This window comes from Musca domestica, unplaced genomic scaffold (genome assembly GCF_030504385.1).
Source record: "Musca domestica strain aabys unplaced genomic scaffold, Musca_domestica.polishedcontigs.V.1.1 66, whole genome shotgun sequence".
NCBI lineage: Eukaryota > Metazoa > Arthropoda > Insecta > Diptera > Muscidae > Musca > Musca domestica.
This window is the reverse complement of record NW_026712376.1, coordinates 4,318,096-4,342,001: the sequence shown is the minus strand read 5'-3', so window position 1 is coordinate 4,342,001 and position 23,906 is coordinate 4,318,096. Positions and strand designations below refer to the sequence as shown.

Genomic DNA, 23,906 nt, shown 5'->3' with positions numbered 1-23,906 from the left:
CCGGTGTTCGATGAACACAATTCGGGCGACTAACCCTGCGTTTACAAAAGACAAGACAAGTGGGTTAATTTATTATTTATCAAAAGCATGGTAGAATTAAGAAGGTAAAGTCATGTAATCAACATCTCATTGTCAAAATGATTATTTATAAATTAATTGTACATACACAAATCAGGGATGGAAACCTGCTTTCTATGCAGTGAAATTCGACAAAGTAAATTGCAGAAAATGCAAAGATGGGAATGTGTATTTGAAACGATTTTACCTTCTTAATTTTACCACGATCAAAATAAGAAATATTTCCACATGACATACAAATATCAATTATTTCTCCTTTTCGAAATGTTCTGAAATTTAGTGTCCAGTTTTTAGACCCTACAATACTATGTATTTTGTGTATTATAAGTTTGATTGCGCCAAAAAGTATGTAACACATGGAAATATTGGTCTTGCACATATAATGTTACATATGGATCCTGTTATCTCGCGGAGCTGAGCCGATCTAGCTATAGATGTCCTTCCGTCCGTCTGTCCATGTTTATTGGTAATCACGCTACAGGTAACAATTATGGCGCGATCCTCACGAAATTGAGCATGTTTAGCATGGACGGCCACTACACAATATGTTAGAAGCCCCCTTATGTCCAAATCCATTTTGGAAGATTTTGCTTTTGAAATAATGTCACTGAGTACTGCCCCGATAGCACCCTTAGTATTTTGAACACGAACATTTGCCCAATATTTACGCAATCCGTCGTGCTGTTAGTTGTTGTGGTCAGATATTTGGCTATATTCGTCAACGAAATCAACATAAACAAGCTAGAAGTTCGCCTTTGTGTATTTTGGATTTCGGCTGTTAGTTATTTTCAGCGTTTTGGTAGAATGTATTTTATCCTAAACTCTAACTTCATGCGAGATTTCGTGTCTTTTGGTTTCTATTTGTGATCTTTTTAACGGCTGAAAAATCGGGAACATTTTTGTTAGTCCATTTCAACTCCTAAATATATTGCGGATATCTTTAAAAACAATAGGCTTAGCCATTCTTAGTCTAACCCTAGCCTTGTGAAATTTTTCTTGAGGATCGGTCGATAATTGCAATCTGTATATGATAACCCCAACCTGAAGGTGAAAAAATATTACAAAATGTATACTTCAATATTATAGATCAAATTGAAAAAATCGCATGCGATAAAAAATATGAAAAAATAAAAAATGTCACAAAATACTACAAAATCTATATTAACATCATTATTGGCATCTTGTTTTTGTGTGTTTCTTAGATTTTATTTTTTCGTGTCAAGAGAGCATTGTGAATTGACAACATTTGTCAAAATCTGTCCAGCCATTCTTGAGATATAAGCATTCTAGCTAACATCCACTTCCTTTGTATATATACATTGTATATATTTCGCTATATTTATCCGATATATTTATCAGCGGCATCTACCTAACAGTCACAGTTGACCTGTTCGTCTATTTGTGATTTCGCCGGGATTAAAAATATTGGCGGTTTAATGGAAAATTTGACTTTTATTTAACACAAATGTTATCGTCTCTTTCACCCACTAAATATTACCTGATGACCATCAAAATTAGAAGGCTTCTGGCCAGTCCTAATCTCAAGCCCCATGCTGACTTACGCGTCGATTGGTTCATAACTGCGACCTGTAGAGCAACTGCAAAATCATGAAAGTTTTTGGTCCATTTCAACGCCTAAATATTATGCGATCATCTCCAAAAGCAACAAATCGATAATTTTGAAAAAAAAAAAAATGTAAACACATAATTATATGACTTGACCTTCTACCATGGTAGAAGAATATAGGTAGACGCGTCGACACAGCTGCTGGGACAATGAACTGTCAAACCAACTTTGAAATTAAAAATGTTGAATGAAAAATTATTTAAATTTGTAAACATTTTTGAAAAACGCGAATTTTAATAGCCTCCGACTGACGTAGTATAAGGAAAAATATAAAAATCTACTTATATTTGTAAAAAACATTTATTTTTTTTTGACATATCAATGCTCCCAAGCGTTTATGCATCTGCCATGCATTCTACCATGATAAAACCCTTTACCATGACAAATTTTCAGGTTGTTTTGAGGTAAACTTACCTTCTCCACGTATCATAAAAAATTTAGTTATTAATAAACCAACAAAAATTATATTTTTCTGTATTTTACAGATTATAACTTTACAGATTATAAATAATTTTTATTTATTTTTTAAATAATTGCAAGAATTTAATTCATCTGGGCCGATGCAAGCAGCGAATGACATAAATATTGGCAGTACATTCTGTTCTAATACTCCAGTAAATAAATGGGACCATGGACCTAAAAAGAAAGAAATACTTATTATAAATCATTTAATATGTATCGTTTTCACTAAACGTTTACAAAAGGATAAAGTTAAACCATACAATATGGACGTAGAACAGTTTCGTAAAACTTTAGAAATACAGCCCTGAGGCTATGCCAGCTTTCTGTCCGAATTATTCAAAATTATATGCGACAGATTGTTTTCATTTATTTTATATTTTTCCTCATTTTTAAAATGAGCTAAAAAGCGTGAAAAGTGAATGAAATTCCTAGATTTTCATTCAGAAATATAATCTAAACTGTACAATCTTTCGATTCCATGGCCAATCTGGTTAATAATGCTCGTCCCGCAATGCACGTTTCTTCCAATCATTTGGTCTGTTCCAGAACTGCAAAAATGTAATAATTTTTACTACGATAACCGATTTTGATCAAAATTAGTAGATTCTTGCAGTTTCTGTAACTGAGCAATTCTTTTTGAAAATATTTTGATTTAAATTTTCGAAACAATAAATACATACACATAATTGGCAGAAGTTGGGCACACTTAAGATGAAAGTACATAAAGGGGTTTTTTGACTGGCTTAAGTCATCGGCTGGCTTCTTAGTTCGATTTCGGCCCTAGGATCCTTTGTTCTTTTTCAAAGAAGCCAGCCGTTGATTTAACATATACTGTTTCAAAACTATTCACACCAATCAAATGGCATATTTTTTGTAAATTTAAAAAATGAAGCCATCTGACGCTTTGGCATTTTTACATACGGATTTGTTTATTCATTTAAATGCACTAAAATTTCAGTGTTGTATTTTCACGCCGTAAGCTCGCCTAAATCAGGACTTAAGGTTAAAACAGATCAGAGCTTAAAGTACTTTTAGATACCAAATCTCTAAACCCTGATAATTGTCCAATCACTATAAATCTTAAGCATGGTTCAATGAATTCAAGGTAGGGCAGAACTACCATATGATTTTAATTTTTTTATTTTTCTGGCTTAATATGTCAACTTCATTTGTTCATGTGAGTGTCTTCTTTTAAATAATAAAAGATTGTTCAGAAAATATTCAAATTCGGGTGTTTTCAAAATGCTTATTGCAACATGTGCATCGACAAAATCTACAGTTTTTGTCGCGAAATAAACCATAAGAAATATATAGAACATGATTTTGAAAAGAAGTATTGACCTTTCATTCAGTTATCGCGGTTTTAAATTATTTATTCAAAATCAATGCAACAAGTTGTTTGATTTTTTATTGTTTTGATACTAATTCTGACATTACAAGCGAAACAGGTAGACCTCTATACTTGCAATTTTTTCAAAGAAGGCCTACCTTCTCTTCATTGTACTATGATCTAAAGTATGTTCTTGGTAACATTAAGAAGGTAAAGCCATTTCAAATAAACAGTCCCATCTTTGTATTTTCTGAAATTTATCTTGTCAAATTTCACTACATGGAAAGCAGATTCCCATCTCTGATTTGTATGTGTACAATGGACTTATAAATGTACATTTTGACAATGAGATGTCGCCAAATGAATAATTTTTAAAAATTGTAAACATATGATTGTGTGACCTTACCTTCTTAATTCTACCATGGGTATGTTTGTATATACTTTTTATAGTTCAATGTATTAATGCTTTGATCTGTTTTAACCTTAAAAGTGAAAATAGATAAAGCGCTTGTTTAAATGGCCTATGTCATTGGCTAGCTTCTTCGAAGAGGAACAATGGAGTTTTGGGTTGACTTAGTTCGATTTTGGTCCTATGCTCCTTGATTTTTACCGTAGAAGTCAGTCGATGACTTAAACCAGCCAAAAAAGCGTTTTATGTATTCTCGCCTTAAGTCCTGGTTTAGACGAGTTTACTTGCGGCAGTTTTTATGGTTCTATTTTCAAAATTGACTTTTTAATTTATACAAGGGAATTTGTTATCAGAAATTTTCTTTTCGCTTAAACGTAACAACAACCAAACAAACAAAGTTAACCTAAACTTATTCGTTCTTTTACAAAAAAAAAAAAAAAAAAATAGAAGATAACATTGAAAGATGCATTACTTTCCTTTCAGACGGTTACCAGTGTAAATTAGCTACTTTTTCTTATTTTTAACATCAATTGTCACTATATCAAGTTTTTTAGTTTTTGCATTATTGTTTGGTAGTGAATGCATACGTAAACAAACATCAGATGAGCGGCTTTTATATCTTCCTAAAGTTGTATCGAAACACACAAGGTTAACCCACTAGATCTATTCGTTAACATAATTTTACTTACCGCTGGAATAGATCGCAACGTCACCACCACCATGTGTTTCATCAATCATAGGTGCGGCCGCCGGGTATTGAAAATCTTTGCCATCTGAAATATTTCAATATTTGTCAATTTATGAATTATCGCACATATTTGTGATACCTACCAATATTTGAAATTTTTCTTACATCATACCGTTTGACTACATGATCGTTCGTATTGAAAAGCAGGCCATTTTCTGATTTATCCATACCCGATCTCGGAGAGGAATAAAAGAAATTTGAAAATGCTGGTCCATTTGCATAAGACAATGTTGTATATGGCAGGAAATCAATATCAGTCATATCGGTACCAACGCCGGTAATTGTGTTTCCCAATTTGGGATAACCATTAATGGTCATTGTGTGGCCATGGTCAGCGCTAATGACAATGAGTGTTTCATTTGGATCTGTTAATTCATAAGCCCGTTTAATGGCCTCATCAAACTGGACGGTCTCATCTAAAGCCTTTTTAGCTTTCGTTTCATGATGGGCATGATCAATGCGACCACCTTCCACAAATAAAAAGAAACCATTCGACTCGTTACTTAGAATCGTTATAGCAGCTGAGGTCATTTCTTGTAGAGTGGGCTGAGAGCCGTCATTGTCTAAATTGTAGGACATATGACTATTGGCGAAAATTCCAATTAAATTATTTGTACTGTCAGTATCAAGTTCCAGCAATTGTTGTCTGGTGTGAACAAACGAAGTGGTTCCGTCTTTAGCCTGAATCCACTCGTCTATAATATTTCTTCCATCCAATCGCTCACCAGCATAGCCAGAATAATGTGCTGAAGAATTGGGCAAAAGTTTAGCACCACCTCCGCCCATAATAACGTTAAACTGTTTTGAAACTGTGTTTTCAACTAATTGTCTACCAATATCAATACATTGTTCTGGATCTGCATGCCGGGTAATGACATCGAAATCACTCTCAAAGTCCCGGTGTGAGGTGTGCGCATATGCACCCGCCGGACTGGCATGTGTAACACGCGTAGTTGTGACAATTCCTGTAGCTTTTCCAGCTTTTTGGGCCCAACTGGCTATGGACTCCAATTGATTTTCGGCCCTCAGTGCTTCTTGGCATTCTTTTAGTTTAACGCGTGCAGATACTCCGATAGTTTCGAAATTTGCCTTTATACCCGTGTGATAAGCAGTGGCTGTACAGGCAGAGTCAGCTACTTGTCGATCTGCACAATAAGTCTATAAACACAAATTGATAAAAGTAATAAATTTGTTTAACATTTCTATGGAAATGCGTTTATCAAGAGATCTATAAAGAAGAGCGATTGTTCCGTGTAAGATTTAAGGCCAAATATCATATTTTGTCTGAGTCATATGTTAAGTCACCATCATTCATGGCATAAAAAATCTTTTACCTTAGATAGCCCTACGTAGGGGAATCTTTCCATGAACAACGAGTTTCGTTCTCCCACAAGACCTTTCTTCTGGCCATCATATATGCGACTAGCTGTAACTGTTGGTACTGACATTCCATCGCCAATAAAAAAGATCACATTTTTTGCAACATTTTTATTTTCAGACAGGTATAGTTTATTTCGCAGTGAACGTTGGGAATCGGTTAACCAAAATCGTTCATCTCTTAGATCATCAGGGTTGCTTATTTTATATGATTCGTCTGAAAAAGAAGTATGAATAAAAGTCGTGTATTAAATAAATACATATACAGGGTGAGATAAAAACTGCAACAAAGTCAAACGCCATAATTTGTACATTTTTTAATTTTATTGAATGAAAGCAAATAATGTCGGAAATAACATCAAATTTTAGAATAAGTTTAGATTTGTTCGAATTGGTAAACTTTGGCACGAATTATGGCCTTCAATCGGCCAATGAAACACGCTGCCCGAATGTTGCTCTGCGGTATATTGGTCCATTCCCGGCAAAGTGCTTGCTTGAAGTGATCGACACTTTGGTATTTTTTAGTACCAACCTTGCTTTCCAAAATACTCCAGACACAATAGCCCAACGGATTGGTATCGGGAGATTTTGATGGCCATTGTTTCGTGGAAATGAAGCGAGTGGTGGCGCGTGGCCAAATGCGGCCAAAATGTTTGCGTGCCCAAGGCTATAATACACCCTCCAGAATATTTTCGCTACAATACTCGTCGTTTATTCTGATGCTACGGTCGATTATTACGAGCGGAGAGCGACCATCATGGCCGGCGCTTGAATTCTGGTGGCCAACCGAAGGTGCACATTTTCAGCTGACATCTTTGGCATGTAAACATGATCATTTTGTTTGTTTACAAACTGCTGGACAAAGAATGTTTCCTCATCGGTGAAACCCAAATTCGGGAGTTCACCACTTTCGGTCAAGCTAAGCAACTCTTTAGCTCGTTTGAGCCTATTTTCTTTCTGCTGCGGTTTAAGTTCTTGCACTTTTTGAAATTCAATGGCTTTACCCCGACCTCATTTTTCAAAATTTGCCGAATGGAATATTGCGATATGTTCAGCTCACGAGCCATTTTCGGCCACTGCGACGCGGGTTTCAATCAAGTCGCTTCTTTACTTTTCGAACCATTTTTGCTTATGTTGCTATTTTCTTCCGTCCACTTCCTTGACGTCGAGCTACGCTTCCAGTATCACGGTAACGAGCGGTGATACGAGACACCATTGTACAATGAAGAGAAGGTAGGTCAACTTTGAAAAAATTGCAAGACTTAAGCTGGGAATACATAAAGCGCTTATTTGGCTGGCTTAAGTCATCGGCTGGCTTCTTCGGAAATGAACAAATGAGCCTAGGGCCAAAATCGAACTAGGTCAACCTAAAACTCCTTTGTTCATCTACGAAGAAGCCAGCCGATGACTTAAGCCAGCCAAATATGCGCTTTATGTATTTCCTGCCTTAGTTCGATTTTGACCCTAGGCTCCTTTGTTCATTTCCGAAGAAGACAGCCGATGACTTAAGCCAGCCAAATAAGCGCTTTATGTATTCCCAGCTTAATGCGCATATTTGGCTGGCTTAAGTCATCGGCTGGCTTCTTCGGAAATGAACAAAGGAGCCTAGGGCCAAAATCGAACTATGTCAACCTAAAACTCCTTTGTTCATTTACGAAGAAGCCAGCCGATGACTTAAGCCAGCCAAATATGCGCTTTAGGCTGGAAATACAAAAAGAGCCTAGGGCCAAAATCGAACTAGGTCAACCTAAAACTCCTTGGTTCATCTACGAAGAAGCCAGCCAAATATGCGCTTTATTTATTTCCAGCCTTATGTACTCTTACCTTAAGTCATCGGTTGGTTTCTTCGGCCCATAATTTACGCACATTTGTTCTTTTACGAAGAAGTCATAGAACAAGGGTTTTACTGGTTTAAGTCATCGACTGGCTTCTTCTTAAAAGAACAAAGGAGCATAGGGTGAACAAGTACAAATGAGGGATCAAAATTGAACTAAGTCAACCTAGTCTCTTTGTTTTTTTTTTTTCGAAGCTAGCCGATGACTTAAGGTGGGAATATATAAAGCGCTTATCTGGCTGACTTAAGTTATCGGCTGGCTTCTTCGGAAATGAACAAAGTAGCCTGGGGCTAAATCGAACTAAGCCAACCTACAACTCCTTTGTTCATCTACGAAGAAGCCAGCCGATAACTTAAGCCAGCGAAATATGCGCTTTATGTATTTCCACCCTTAAGCCAGTAAAAAATCTTCTTTGTACATGCACCTTTATTGAGCCATGCAAGCGTTTTATGTTTTATCTTGCATGAAAACTTAATATCAAATTAATCGAAACCCCTCAAAACAAATCTTAAGGTGAGATTACATAAAACGCTTTTTTGACATATTTTTTTCACTAACAATATCGAACTAAATGAACGTAAAACTCCTTAGCTCTTGTACGAAGAAGCCACCCGATGACTTAAGCCAATAAAAAATATCTATTTTCACCGTTACTCCCTAGGTTGCCGTTTTTTTTTTTTTTTTTTTTTTTTTGGAAATTCCTCCTTCAAAGTATATTTAGACTTCATATAATAACCTATTTTATCTATGCAACGACAATTTACGAAAAAACTTCTGGTAAAACTATAATACAAATATACAAACTTAATTAAAGTTAAGGTGGGAATGAATAAAGCGCTAATTTGGCTAGCTTAATTCATCGGCTGGCTTCTTCGTAGAGTAATAAAGGAGTTTTAGGTTAACTTACCTCGATCCTTTGATCATTTCCCGAGAAGCCAGCCGATGACTTAAGCCAGCTAAATAAGCACTTTATGTATTCCCACCCTTAAAGTACCGTTTTTAGATGAATTTCTGGAAAATTAAATTATAAATGTGGTATGTGTAAAGTATTTTGTGACACCTGAAAATTGCAGTAGTATTTATTTCTAGTGTAATTTAGTGTCTAATATACATAAATTAAAAAAAGTCGCATTACGAACTAACAATGTCCAGGATTAGAAAAACCTAAACAACCAGACAGTTTTATGCCATTAGTTGTGAAATCTTAAGATATAACATGGTAGAATTAAGAAGGTAAAGTCATGCAATCATATGTTTACAATTTTTTTCAAAATTATTCATTTGACAACGTCTCATTGTCAAAATGTGTTTTCATAAATCCATTGTACATACACAAATCAGAGATGGGAACCTGCTTTCCATGTAGTGAAATTTGACAAGCTAAACTACAGAAAATGCAAAGATGGGACTGCTTATTTGAAATGACTTTACCTTTTTAATTTTACCATGAGAAATAAATGGAAATTTTTGAATTTTTTACAGTGTGTAAAGCAATATGTGACAGACTGTATATATGTCACAGGCCTTGTGAACTCAAACGTTGTTTTCTATATATTGATATTTGCTTAAAAATGTTGATTGTGGATAACTTTTGGTGTTAGCACAATAATACATGTGCTAACAAATATTAATTTAACAAAAGAACACCCAATCGAGCAATAATGCATAATAGTTAGAGACACTTGAATCTACAGGAAAGAAAGAAGAAAGAATAAAAAGTACCCCTTTACCCATAACAATTTCTAACCTTCCACCCATAACAGTTTAGCGCCTAGTGACATACCCAAAATAAAAGACTATTGAATTCCTGTATTTGCTGTCAATAACACAAAACATATCTAATACTTCTTTGTTATTTTCCCTTTCTATTTTTATAATTTTTTTATTGGATAGTAAAACTACAAAGAGTGAAATGTGCCCAGAAAGTACGAGAGCTTTTTTGACTGGCTTCTTCGTAAAAGAACAAAGGAGCCTATGTGCAAAATCAAACTAAGTCAACCTAAAACTCCCTTGTTCCTCTGCGAATAAGCCAGTCGACGACTTATGCCAGTAAAAAAACTCTTTATGTACTTCCACATTACCATTTTTTTACTGGCTTAAGCAAAGACTTGGCTTCTTCGTATAATAATAAAGGCGAGAGTACATAAAAGGCTTTTCTGACTGGCTTTAGTTATCGTAGTGAAACAAAAGAGTTTAAGATTGACTTAGTTCGATTTTAGCCCTTCGCTCCTTTGTTCTTTTCCGAAAAAGGCAGCCAATGACTTCATCCAGCAAAAAAAAAACGTTTTATATACTCTCTCCTTAAAGAAGTGTTAAATTGACAGAGTTAATTGTCGGCCTATGATTTATGCTTTCCTACCCTACGATCGTTTGTTCTTTTACGTCAACCTAAAACACCTTGGTTCATCTACAAAGAAGCCAACCGATTACATAAGCCAGTCAAAAAAGCGTTTAATGTATTTTCACCTTTACTCGGCCAGTCTCACCTTTAAACCAGGCAAAAAAAGCTTTTTATCTATTTTCACCTCTAGTTTTTTACATAAATTGTCTATCTTGATAGATAATGTTTGGCTATTTTTTTGCATTCTCTTTCGGTTGTGTATATATACGTAAACTAACATCAGCTGAGCGGTATTTATATACTCTTAAGGGTGTATCCATCGTAGAAGAATATAGGTAGACGCATCGACACAGCTGATGGGACAATGAACTCTCAAACCAATTTTGGAATTGACAGTTTAAAATGAAAAATCATTCAATTTTGTAAAAATTGTTGAAAAACGTATATTATAGTTTCCTTCGATTGACATCGTATAAGAAAAATAAACATGTTAAATTTTTTGATACATCAATCTTCCCAAGCGTTAATGCATCTACCTGTATTCTTCTACCATGGGTGTATCTAAACACACAAATTGGGTTAAGGGCTAAGGCTGGAAATACATAAAGCGCTTATTTGGCTGGCTTAAGTAATCGGCTGTCTTCTTCGTAGATGAACAAAGGAGGTTTAGGTTGACTTAGTTCGATTTTGGCCCTAGGCTCCTTTGTTCATTTCCGAAGAAGCCAGCCGATGACTTAAGGCAGCCAAATAAGCGCTTTATGTATTCCCAGCTTAAGTACATAAGAAGCTTAAAGTCATGGCTAGGCATATTTTGTGACATTTCACAAAGGGATTACAGAGCCGCACTAAAATCCAGCCGTCGTTTTCCATTATAATTTGACATTAATATGCCTAGCCATGACTTCAAGCTTCTTATGTACTTAAGCTGGGAATACATAAAGCGCTTATTTGACTGGCTTAAGTCATCGGCTGGCTTCTTCGGAAATGAACAAAGGAGCCTAGGGCCAAAATCGAACTAAGTCAACCTAAACCTCCTTTGTTCATCTACGAAGAAGCCAGCCGATGACTTAAGCCAGCCAAATATGCTCTTTATGTATTTCCAGCCTTAAGCTGGGAATACATAAAACGCTTATTTGGCTGGCTTAAGTCATCGGCTGGCTTCTTCGGAAATGAACAAAGGAGCCTAGGGCCAAAATCGAACTAGGTCAACCTAAAACTCCTTTGTTCATTTACGAAGAAGCCAGCCGATGACTTAAGCCAGCCAAATATGCGCTTTATGTATTTCCAGCCTTATGCTAGGAACACAATTGGAGCGAACGACGAATTTTTTCGCGGCGTATGTTCGTCGTCAAAAATAAAACACATATGTGTATATGGAAGTGCACACAATCACGGCACCGGCGAAAATTTCGTCGGTCGCCGCGAACTCAATTAGCTTTATTTCTATTTCATACGCCGGCGACCAAGGTAGATGTACTAGGTAATCGCATCAGCCCAGCTGACGGCACCATTAAATGTCAAAACAAATTGTTGTAATGAAGAATTCGCCCTAAATGAATGCAACAACAAATTTGTTTATATTTTCAAATAATTTAAGAGCAAGTTTAGAGTGAAACCAGTAAATAAAATTGAAAGAAAATGAAGGAAGGAGGTTAGAATGGAGTGCAGCTTTAAGAATTAAGTTAGCCTCAACATCTAAAATTCCCAAAGAACATCACGGGAAGTAGTGTTAGAATTCGACTCTTGCCATTTGCAGATCCGGAAAACTTTCAGTTTAAACCAGTAAAATATAGTCATTATAAGTTTCTTGGTTTAAAAAATATCGCAATACAATAAAATTACAATAAAAATTTTTATTGCGACGTTCGTTTACGATGAGAGTCACACAAAATAAAATGTAAACAAACACCTCGTTTCTGATTGGTTGAAACAAATTTGCCGCAACCTTTAAATGTCATGGCGAATCTATGTTTTTCGCCTTAGATGCCAATTTTGACATTTAAGGGTACCACAAAAGTTGCTTTGTTGTATCAATTCGCCGATGCGGTTACCTGTTAGATCTACCTTGCCGGCGACCGGCGAACAAAACAGTACAAGGTGGCCATACTTGTACGAATTTTATGTGTTTTAGTAAATAAAGTTACTTTTTACTTTAAAATTTGTTATGGTCACTCTACTATCTGTTACTCGTATAAAAAAAACATAATTAATTTGTTTATTTATTTGTGTACTTGCGCCTGAGTGAAGATGGATATCAGTGAATTTATAATAGAGAAGATGGACATAAGTGAAATTATAATAGAGAACGTAAAGAATTATGTGTTCTTGTATAATTCATTGTAGTCAACAAATGAGCAAAAAGTAAACAACTTCATCAGCTGTTTTATAATTTCGTCGGTATTGTGTTCCATACGACGAATTTTCGCGGCTCATTTTGTCGCCGCGTAGGGCGAAATTCGTCGTTCGCTCCAATTGTGTTCCTAGCATTAGCCCTTTAGTCTTCAATAGTATAAATTCGTGTTTTTACAATATTTTTGATATAAAAATGTAACATAAAACCATAAATCACTTACACAATGTGAATATTGAAATGTAGAAAATTTTAATTTTTTTTTAATTAACAATTCGAAAACGTAATAAACAGATAGATTTAAAGAACTTTATTACTTTACCGTGTCTTTTTTTATAATATAAATTTTTTGACTTTGTAAATTTAATTTGAACATATAATACAAGTTCAAATTGAATAGATTATAAACTGTATACTGAGCGCACCAATTGTATCATTTATTTAAGTTTTGACATGTTAAAGCTCTCTCACACACACAAATTCACAAAACACATCAACGTGATTTTCATGTCTTGTTGGACATTTTTAAAAAAATATTACTTCCAATATTTAATTAGTACTTTTTTATAATTTACTAACGAACAATGATAAATGAAAACCAAATTACAAAAACCACACACCTATTTGGTTAACTTGAAAACCGGTCGAAATTTTTAAAATTACGAATAAAATGAAAATAGCACGCATCTTTGGTTTGTTGGTTCGAAGCGAAATGATGATTATGGCCAATAGGGACTTACTTTTATATATGAATTATATATTTCAAATTAACATTTTCATTAAAATATGTGAGAGCAAACCGGCATCGGTATGTGCCTTCGTAAAAAAATATACATTTAAACACGTACATACATACGAACAGTAAACAAACACTCAGCGACATTTGTATACACATTTGAATGGGAAAGATCGTTGAGAGATCCAGTTTAGACACGTTTGCTTTTCTGATTAAAATTATTGAATATTAAGTGTACGAGTTTGACACAGACGACCAGCTACTGTTTCATTTCATAAAGGTTTCTGTTCTAATTATTCAAACATATGTACGTGTACAAAGTTTAAATTTAATATTAGTGTTTTTTTTTTTTTTTTTTTTTGATGCGTTACTTGCAAAATAACTTGAGACAGCAAGAGAAAACAAAGGGCTTTTTTCACCACACAAAAGTAAACGTTATTAGCTGGTAAAGATACCTGGCGCATTTGGATAATACGGATGTTGAATATTTCTGTACGCTACTATGATTTTTGGGTAATGCTCATGGTAAAAGAATACAGGTAGTCGCATCGACACAGCTGCTGGGACAATAAACTGTGAAAACCGATTTTGGAATTGAAAATCTTGAATGAACAATTATTGAAATTTTATAAAATTGTTGACAAATACATATCATTACAATCTCCGATTTGCGTGTATAAGAAAATATATAAAGATCTATTTATTTTGACAAAACACTTTTTTGACATATTAATGTTCCCGAGCGTTGTTGCATCTACCTATATACACCATGGGTAATGCTGTTGCACAAAATATTTTCACAATTTCTACTTCTACAGTATTTTCTAATGGTGTGGTTTGTTTTGATTCACCATTCATTCCATGGTAGACAAATACAGATAGTCACATTGACACAGCTGCTGGGACAAACTGATTTTAGAATTGAAAATGTCGAATGAAAAATTATTGAAATTTGTAAAAGTTATTGAAAAATACATATTATAACAACCTCTGATTTGTGTCGTATAAGAAAACACATAAAAATATATTTATTTTTGACAAAACGTATTAAAAATGTTGACTTATCAATGTTCTCAAGCGTTGATGCATCTACCTGTATTCTACCATGATTCATTCCTCTAATGTGGCCATATTTACACTGAATAATGAGATTTTCGTAATTCATTAAATCAATCGAAACTCGAAGAAGCTAAAACAAAAACGATCGATATTAAATGACGAATTTCAAACCATTCCATTTGGATTTTGTGACATGCCGGAATGATGACAAAGAGCATTACACGTAAATCCTAAAACATAATTTAGGGTGGAAATACATAAAGCGCATATTTGTCTGGCTTACGCTGCAAATACATAAAGAGCATATTTGGCTGACTTAAGTCATCGGCTTGCTTCTTCGTAGATGAACAAAGTAGTTTTAGGTTGAAATAGTTCGATTTTGGCCCTAGGCTCCTTTGTTCATTTTCGAAGAAGCCAGCCGATGACTTAAGTCAGCCATATAAGCGCTTTATGTATTTCCACCCTTAAGTCATCGGCTGGCTTCTTCGTAGATGAACAAAGGAGTTTAAGGTTGACTTAGTTCGAATTTGGCTCTATCATTTCCGAAGAAGCCAGCCGATGACATAAGCCAGTCAAAGATGCGCACAATTTATTAATATCAAGTCATAAATTGTATGACTAATTTCAATGCACATTGATTATTGATTTCCAGTTCTATTCCTTTCAAAGTATTTCCAAAAATAATTCCAAATTTCTGAACTTCAGCTCCATAGGTTCACCCAAATCCAATTAATACAAAATTTAAGGTAAGGATACATAAAGCGCTTATCTGGCTGGCTTAGTTCAACGGCTGGCTTCTTCTGAAATGAACAAAGGAGTCTAGGGCCAAAATTGAACTAAGTCAACCTAAAACTCCTTTGTTCATCTACGAAGAAGCCAGCCGAGGACTTAAACCAGCCAAATATGCGCTTTATGAGTTTCCACACTTAGTACTATTTAGCATACAACTCCTAGATCCAAATTGTACCAAAATTAGTACATATAAGTTCAAATTTCCAAAACTACCTACATCATACAGTCCAATAGAAATATTATTTTCAAATTTCAGCATTCCATCTCTACCGTTTCACCAAAGTTTGGGTGTAACGGATTTTGTAGCATTTTGTAACAAATTTTGTACCATTAAATACACATTTGTACAAATTTCCAAAACTACCTACATACCTCTGTTGTACAATGCAATAGTAATCTTAAGGTGGAAATACATAAAGCGCTTATTTGGCTGGCTTAGGCTGGAAATACATAAAGCGCATATTTGGCTGGCTTAAGTCATCGGCTGGCTTCTTCGTAAATTAACAAAGGAGTTTTAGGTTGACCTAGTTCGATTTTGGCGCTCCTTTGTTCATTTCCGAAGAAGCCAGCCGATGACTTAAGCCAGCCAAATAAGCGCTTTATGTATTCCCAGCTTTAAGTCATCGACTGGCTTCTTCGGATATGAACAAAGGAGCCTATGGCCAAAATCGAACTAAGTCAACGTAAAACACTTTGTTCCTTTACGAAGAAGCCAACCAAATATGCCCACTATCCATTCCAACCCCTATTTCCAAATTTCAGGATTCCAACGAAGTTCCCGTGAAATATTAAAATACATGTGAAAGTGGCAACATAGCCATGGTTGTCATGTCACTCTAAAACTGTAACTGAAATATGGCAACCTATGCCTGAATAACAAGAAGAAGAGCAATATTAGGAAAATTTTTGTGGACAGCATTATATTTAGCGTCATTTTAGTTCGGAATATTGATATATCTTCATAAATTCCTTTAATATCATTAAAGTATTTGTAACTAACACAACTTATTTTGAATTGGAAATATATATCAGCCGTAAAGTGTAAAAGATACTTCATTGAATTTTCAACAACTACATTTGAAGCAGGCGATAAGAAGAAATTGATTGGGAAATATTTTGACTGCAACTTGATGCATAATACACAGACAAAAATGGCGCCTACCTGCCAGTAAGAATATAATCAATTGTGATTATTGGAGAGACTTTGTGGCTGTAGCTGAGGAATCTACTTGTTGACTTTTATTATAATTACAAAAATCATAACCTCGAAGTTTAACATGTCGTCCAATGTGGATGGGACGACCGGTATTGAGTCTATTAAGGCTGATATTGATCAAGAACGGAAAAATGCAGCAAATCAACCAACGGAAGATGTTGGTGGTGATTCGCCACGTATAATAGGAAATGAAATATTGGTTAAACCACAAAACAAAACTTCGGAAGGTCAGCATACTGATGATTTGTTTTCATTGGAGCGGGAAATAGCTAAAATACATAATGTTGATGAAAGTGCTGAAAACGTACATGTTAATCTTGCACATACGTCTTCTTCACCATGTGGAGACAATGCTGAAAGCAATGGTGACACGATTATTGTTGCAAGCAACAGCTTAAACACAGATGAAAAGGAAGCAAGTGAAACAAATTATGAAGTAAAAGTAAACACAATTGCATTGGGGGAAACAGCGTTAGACCATGAAGATTTGATTGCCGTGTTGAAGGGATTGGATGATGGAAATGCTACTGATGCAGATTTAATTGAAGGTGTTACAATAGAGGGTGAGGGGGAATATCAAATCATGGAAGTGGTTGACGATGATACAACTGAAGTAGAAGTGTCACCACCATTATCCCCCCTAAAATCGGGAAACTCTTCGAAATCTTTTGGAGCAGCAGTTCTTACCACAGAAGAAGAAAGGGCCTTGGCATTGGAACAAATGGCAAACATTGATAAAGGTCGTAACAAACAGCGCAAACGTAAACAGGATATCAAACCAATGCAACAGATCGACCCTGTTGTGGACTTGGTCTCTTCATTGGAAGCAGATTGGACTGATAATGACGATGATGGTAGTAGAGAAAATGTAACAACAAATAAAAAGGAGTCGCCTGTTCCAGTTCAAATAATTGAGTCAAAACTAAATGTTCCACAAATAACCAGCGTTGTTGTTATCCCTCCATCGTCCGACAAAAGAAAAAGTTCAGAGTCTATGGTACAGAATTCGACAAGTGCCGATAAAAAAGAGAACATTTCTAAAGAGAATGAGTCGAAAGAAGCAGTCAGTACTTCATCCCCGATAGAGGGTGTAATTGTGACAAAAACAAATGAAGAACCACAAATCTTAAGCTCACATACAGGTAAGTTCTGTTTACTTCATTATTTTAGCTTTCGAAAATAAAAATAACTATTATTATTTCTGTAAAACACAACAAATTTCTTAGGCTAACTCTATATAATATTAAAAACAAGTTTTCTATAAAGTGAGAAAATCCAGGGAAACACAAAGAATAGAAATATCTTTAGAATCTGCAGATAAAAATAATACCTTTTCTTCCAAATTTTAGTGTTAATTAAATGTAAATGCCCTCATTTGTTAGGCTGAGACATATTTTATCGTCGGTCGGAAAGTGATTTGAATTCAATCAAAAATGGTTGGTCGTTTAGTGGCTAGGAATAAGTAATTACTATATGGGCCCAATTGTGTTCAGTGAAAACGCCACATTTCCTGTGAAATGCAATTTTAAGCAAAAGGTCCAAAGCAATAGAAAAGCCAAGGAACCTAAAGCAACCATAGTGTTATACAGATGAGTTTGAGCTTGAGACGAGTCATTTTAATTAAAATGATGTTAAATAGTTTAAAATGTAATTTGTTCCTTTTTTCTACCTATTCATATCATGCTTCAAATACGGACGAAATATTAAATGTAATTTGTTCCATTTTGAAATCTTCTTATATAATACTATTTGAACTGAATTTTTTATGCTTCTGATGCTTAGGATTTCGTCGCACGCGCATTATAAAACGCAAAATAATATGGGATCCAGATGCACCAGAAACAACATTCTCTTATGCAAAATTAGTCACTAGCAGCAATAAGAATAAATCTAAGACAGAGTCGCCCACCCTACCAACTAGTACGATAACCAAAGGCTCTACTACCATTAAACCTGTTAAGAAGGAAGTCAACCCGAATATTGTGAGAAAAACCCAGAGACCGGCTACGCCAAAAGAAAATAAACTGGATTCTACTATTGGCAAAAAATCGATTGCAAGTCAAAGGCAAAACAATAAGAAAGAGGAGGTATCAGAAAGTAAAACACCAGCAGAACCCGTCAGAAAATCATCTAGCCCTTCAGCATCGGATCTTTCTCCCAACAATAATAAAAGACGATCATTAACACCAGTAACCAATGGCCCCGCTGCAACAAAGAAAAAGAAAGTGTCCGAAATCGACCGTTTGATGGGTGATGAAGGAGCTGTAAATATGATTAACTCTTTGGAAAAATTAGGTACTGTAGAAACAAAATCGGCGCGACCGATGATGAGAAGTCGTGCAGCAACAATATGTGAAAGAGTAAGTAGTCAAATTTTCAAAATTTGTTTTTTAATATTTACGAGGTATTATATAGATACCCCGCAAGGAATCAATATCGCCGGTCAAAACACCACCACCTACAACGACTAGTCCACAAACTCCCAGAAGTGGCAAACGTACACCTAAGCCACGAGCCTCTTCCGGATGGGATTACGTTTACAAACAAAAACAGCAAAATATCGATGATTCCATGATAATACGACGACGTTCAAACAGTTCATACTCTAGCACGGCTTCTTTAAATCGATTGAGTCTAGATGGTCCATCGACACCTGGTAATACAACAAAATCCCAAGATGTTAAATCTACAACTTCAACGCCGGGAAATGTAACACCGAAAGTCGATTCAAAGACCCCCGATGATACTGCATCTCAGGGCAAACGCGCAGGCGCCAACAGCAAGAATAGCCCTAAATCGTTTGAATTTGCCAAACCTGAAAATAAAAAAACACAGAGACGTACAAAAAGTCCGGCAACGGGAACTCTTACAAGCGATTTGAAAAAACCAGCGCCGGCCGCAAACAAGCGTACATCGCACAGTCCAACTTCAACGTTGGATGACGAACAAAAAGATGTGGGAAATTCTCCAAAGACTGTGCCCACGGCAACTGCAGCACCGGCAAAGGATAAAGCTCATACTTCAGATGTTATTGTTAAAAAATCATCCAAATTGGCCCAGATTATATTTAGCACTAATAAAGCCAAATTAAGTTGTACTTTTACGGCTCAAGTAAGTAATGAAGTATTCATAAGAATCGCGTTTCTAGTATTTGCAGTGTTAAATCGCTAACCATAAACATCTATACATCTATTATAATTATAGTATAAAATTTTCAAAATTCAATTGATATCTACAGTTATGGGTTCATGGCATGTCACAAATAATAAATTACGTTTTACCGTCATGGTACATCCAATTAGGCTTCGCCATTTTGGATGTTTTCACAGCAAATTTCCTAGACCATTTCGACAGAGTAATAAAGTAAAAACAAGGACATAGAAATATAAACACAGAGTGCAAACATTATTACCAGGTGTATTTACTTCTGTTTTTATGATATCGTAACTACATGAAGACCAATGTTAAGTGATTTTAGCCCCTAAGGCAATATGCAATTAATTGGGAACGTCTATGAAGTGAAGTTTGGAAACCATCTTTTTATACCCTCCGCCATAGTATGGAGGGTATATTAAGTTTGTAACACCTCGAAATATACATTTTAGACCCCACAAAGTACATATATTCTGGATCAGCATAAAATTCTATGGCCATGTAGGTCTACGTCTTCGTATAGCCCCCCATATAACGGTACCTCCCGATATGCGGTATTTTGATGACTTTAGCGACATTATTTACCGCAATTGTTTCAAAATTGGTATTTGAATTTCGTAATGGATACTACTTCATAAGACAGAAAATGGGCCATGTAGGTTCACGTCTTCGTATAGCCCCCATGTATCGGCATCCGCCGATATTCCGTGTTATGATGATTTTGCGACATTATTTACCAGAATTATTTCAAAATTTTGTATTTGAAGTTCGTACCGGATACTACAGCCTATGCCAGAAAATTTTCTGTGCAGGTCCACGTTTTATAACCCTAATGGTATTTTGATGATTTTAGCTACATTATAAACATATTTCTTCAAGTTTCGCATTTGAATAGTGCTTATGACAGAAATTACCTATGCAGGTCCCCGTCGTCGTATAGACCCTGATATATGGATACATTCGGTATTTTTAAGATTTTAACAGAATTTTTAACGGATTTTATTTTTTTGAAAATTCTCAAATTTGTACCAAATGGTGGAGGGTATTCAAAGTTCGGCCCGGTCGAACTTTTAGCTTTTTACTTGTTTTTTTTTTTACACATTTCTTTCCCATTTTCTTCTAGAAATGTTTTTTTCACTATTAACGTGCCTTTGTGATGAGCTGTTTTTCTACATATTATAGCCACAAACAATTTTCTCAGAATACATTTTGTCAGGTCTTGACCATTTTATGTCTCCGACGGAAGATCTTTGCCCTAACAGACAAAACATAAACAAAATATTTTCTTAGCTACATTGCTTTGAACACTAACATATATTTATTTTATTTATGTTTATCTATATTTTTCAGATGTTGAATAAATTATCGGATATTTTGGATAAAATGGCAAATGATTCTGACACGAATGTTACTGTCATTTTAACGAACGACACACACTTTTGCCAGGGAGTCGATTTAACTGAACTCGCAGCTGGTTCAGCAGAAAAAAGGAAAACTATAGTAAAAAATTTAATCGCTGCAGTCAAGTTAGTTACGTAAATTGATAATATTCAAAGTGATTTCAACAAATTCTTTTTCTCACTTCAGGAGATATTTGGTAACATTGGCATCATATCCCAAGCCATTAATAGCTGGTGTAAATGGACATCTTATGAATCTAGGTGTAATGCAATTGCTGTTTTTCGATGTTGTCGTGGCTGGTGATAAGTCTACCTATGAAACATCGTATACTAGAATTGGTCAGTTACCGGAAAGCTATGGTGTTTGGAATAAATTGAACAAAATTCGTGGATCATTTGTAAGTTTGCTTTAATTTTATTTGCTTTTCATTATCATTATTTTGTGCTATCTTTCTTTCGAAGAAAACCAAACTATTTTGGCTAAGCGAGAAAGTGCAATCAACTGAAGCTGCATTGGCGGGCCTTGTTAATAAGCTTACTTCTGGCGCGAAAGTCAACGAAGAAGCCATTAATATAGGCAGAAAAATTGCATCGATGCCTGCTGAGGTAAGAATGTAAAGTAAAGTAGTAATTATAAATTAAATTTAAATTTATGCGTTTTCAGTCATACCGCTCAATGAAAAACACAGTAACGCAGTGCTACCTCGAGGCCATCGAAGAAACATTTGACGAAGAATTCACTACAATTGCCGAGCAATGGTTATCTAGTGAATGTGTGGAACAAATCAAAAAAATCATTGACCAGGGACATTTTTAGTTGCAAGGGTTCGTCTCTTTATTACGTTAATTTCGTTTAATTGCAAGTATTTTGAGTTCAAATTATTTTCATGTACATATCTGTTATGTACAACAAAATACTATATGGTGTTTCTGATAAGTTTTAGTATGACTTTTTTTACCCAACTGGGATCTTAATTTCTTTATATTTCTAAGTATAACTCTAAAAAAAGGGATATTATAGAATATATCCCTACACAGAAGTGGCAATTTGAAATGTAATTTTAAACGTGGATTAAAATTTCCAAAGTCAAACACATTTATTAACCATACAAAAAATGTTTCGAAAGAATGTGCAGTTTTATGCAATTGTAAGTAAAGAAAATATGTTTGAATAAATATTAAAATAATGTTTTGTGCATTTTATTTATTTCCATGGCATGGAAAATTTAATGGAATTCAGTTAATAACAATAAAAAAGTAAAAATAAGTAAACAAATAAATAAATGAAATGTTAAATGCTAAAGGAGTAGTCGTAAGTTTTTTTTTGTTTGTACCCGATCACATCTTTGCTATCAGTTGATTGGAGGGAATAAAACAAAAATCGCTAAAATTTGGATTGAGAGTCATTGACGGAGATAGATGTACCAAAGGGTTTTTGGAAATTCCGAAAAACTAAAAGGTTACCATTTGGAATTATGTGAACGGATAGAGGTAAAAATTTGAAATGTGGTATGAGCATCAAAGTTGGAAAGTAAGTTTAATATATAAAAGTGCTTGTGGAAATGTGTATTAAGTGTGCGAACTCTTCTAGATGGTTCTTAAAATTGTATATTGGGTTCTCTGTTGGTAGTAGGATTGTGATTAAGAGGTGGTTTTGGAGATGCGTGCTTTAAGTTCACGAAAAGTACTAAATAGTACTGTAAGTCATGTCACCGGAACAAACTCAGAACGAAATTGGTTTTAATTCCGTATTTGGCTTCTTCAGAAAACGAAAAACGAACTTTTTATTTCGGATTCCAACCACTTTGGATTTTGAAAGTTAAATTGTATTTTTATGGGAACTCGTAACTTTTAAACTCTTTTAAGTAAAAAAATGTTTTTTTGATAACAAATATATATACATTTTTTTATTTCAAATTTTTATTGTTTCTTAATTGGGGAAGCCAATTATTACCAAAGTGTTGCCACATAATTTTTTTAAACCAGTTGTTATACCCTCTACCATAGTATGGAGGTTATATTAGGTTTATCATGCTGTTTGTAACACCTCGAAATATATCAGCAAAACATTCGATGTCGATTTAGCGATGTCCGTCCGTCTGCCTGTCTGTGAAAATCACTCTAGTTTCCGAACGAAATGAAGTAGGTTGATAAAATTTAACTCAGACGTGTGTTTTGCAGGACTCTTGCTATTGAAAATGATCTATATACAGGGCGAGATAAAAAACTGCAACAAAGTCAAACGCCATAATTTTTACATTTTTTTTTTAATTTTATTGAATGAAAGCAAAAAATGTCGGAAATAGCATCAAATATTAGAATAAGTTTAGATTTGTCCTTTGGCACGAATTATGGCCTTCAAACGGCCAATGAAACCGTCACACGTTGGCCAAATGTTGCTCTGCGGTATTTTGGCACATTCCCGGCGAAGCGCTTGCTTAAGGTAATCGACACTTTGGTATTTTTTAGTGCCAACTTTGCTTTCCAAAATATTCCAGACACAATAGTCCATCGGATTGATATCCGGAGATTTTGGTGGTCGTTGTGCGCTGGAAATGAAGCGAGGAACCTCGTTTTGTAACCATTCTTGAGTGGTTAGTGTGATGATGCTGAGTCCTGTTGGATTATCCAAGGTCTGCGGTCAAAATGTTCGCGTGCCCAAGGCTTTAATACAACCTCCAGAATATTTTTGCTATAATATTCGGTATTTATTCTGATGCCACGGACGATTAATACGAGCGTTATGGCGGCCCACACCATCACCCTCACCATGGTCGGCGCTTGAGTTCTGGTGGCCAACCGAAGGTGCAGATTTTCCTCTTTGGAGAGTAAACACGATCATTTTGTTTTGTTTGTTTACAAACTGCTGGACAATGAATGTTTTCTCATCGGAGAAAACCAAATTCGCCAGTTCACAACTTTCGGCCAAGCGAAGCAACTCTTTGGCTCTTTTGAGTCTATTTCCTTTCTGCTTCGGTGTAAGTTCTTGCACT

At 35.1% G+C, this 23,906-nt stretch overlaps 2 protein-coding genes across 4 annotated transcripts; one reads left to right on the top strand and one right to left on the bottom strand.

The window, feature by feature from the left end:
* Positions 1-2,198: 2,198 nt before the first annotated feature.
* On the bottom strand, positions 2,199-13,296 carry LOC101899668 (membrane-bound alkaline phosphatase). 3 transcript variants are annotated; one of them, XM_011298018.3, is made up of 5 exons: positions 13,178-13,296; positions 5,989-6,248; positions 4,738-5,812; positions 4,596-4,679; positions 2,199-2,341 (listed from the first exon to the last, which is right to left on the bottom strand). In XM_011298018.3, exons 1-5 carry the CDS (start codon positions 13,242-13,244, stop codon positions 2,220-2,222), a joined length of 1,608 nt encoding a protein of 535 aa, XP_011296320.1. In that variant the 5' UTR covers positions 13,245-13,296; the 3' UTR covers positions 2,199-2,219. The 3 variants fall into 3 exon arrangements, with proteins under 3 accessions (XP_011296320.1, XP_058985709.1, XP_058985708.1); XM_059129726.1 differs by lacking the exon at positions 13,178-13,296 and adding an exon at positions 12,880-13,107; XM_059129725.1 differs by lacking the exon at positions 13,178-13,296 and adding an exon at positions 6,564-7,277.
* A 2,714-nt stretch (positions 13,297-16,010) lies between these two features.
* Positions 16,011-22,102, top strand: LOC101895349 (uncharacterized). Its single transcript, XM_005176867.4, has 7 exons — positions 16,011-17,502; positions 18,143-18,720; positions 18,776-19,471; positions 20,864-21,039; positions 21,101-21,311; positions 21,376-21,519; positions 21,578-22,102. Exons 1-7 carry the CDS (start codon positions 16,422-16,424, stop codon positions 21,728-21,730), a joined length of 3,039 nt encoding a protein of 1,012 aa, XP_005176924.1. The 5' UTR covers positions 16,011-16,421; the 3' UTR covers positions 21,731-22,102.
* The last annotated feature ends 1,804 nt before the right edge of the window (positions 22,103-23,906 follow it).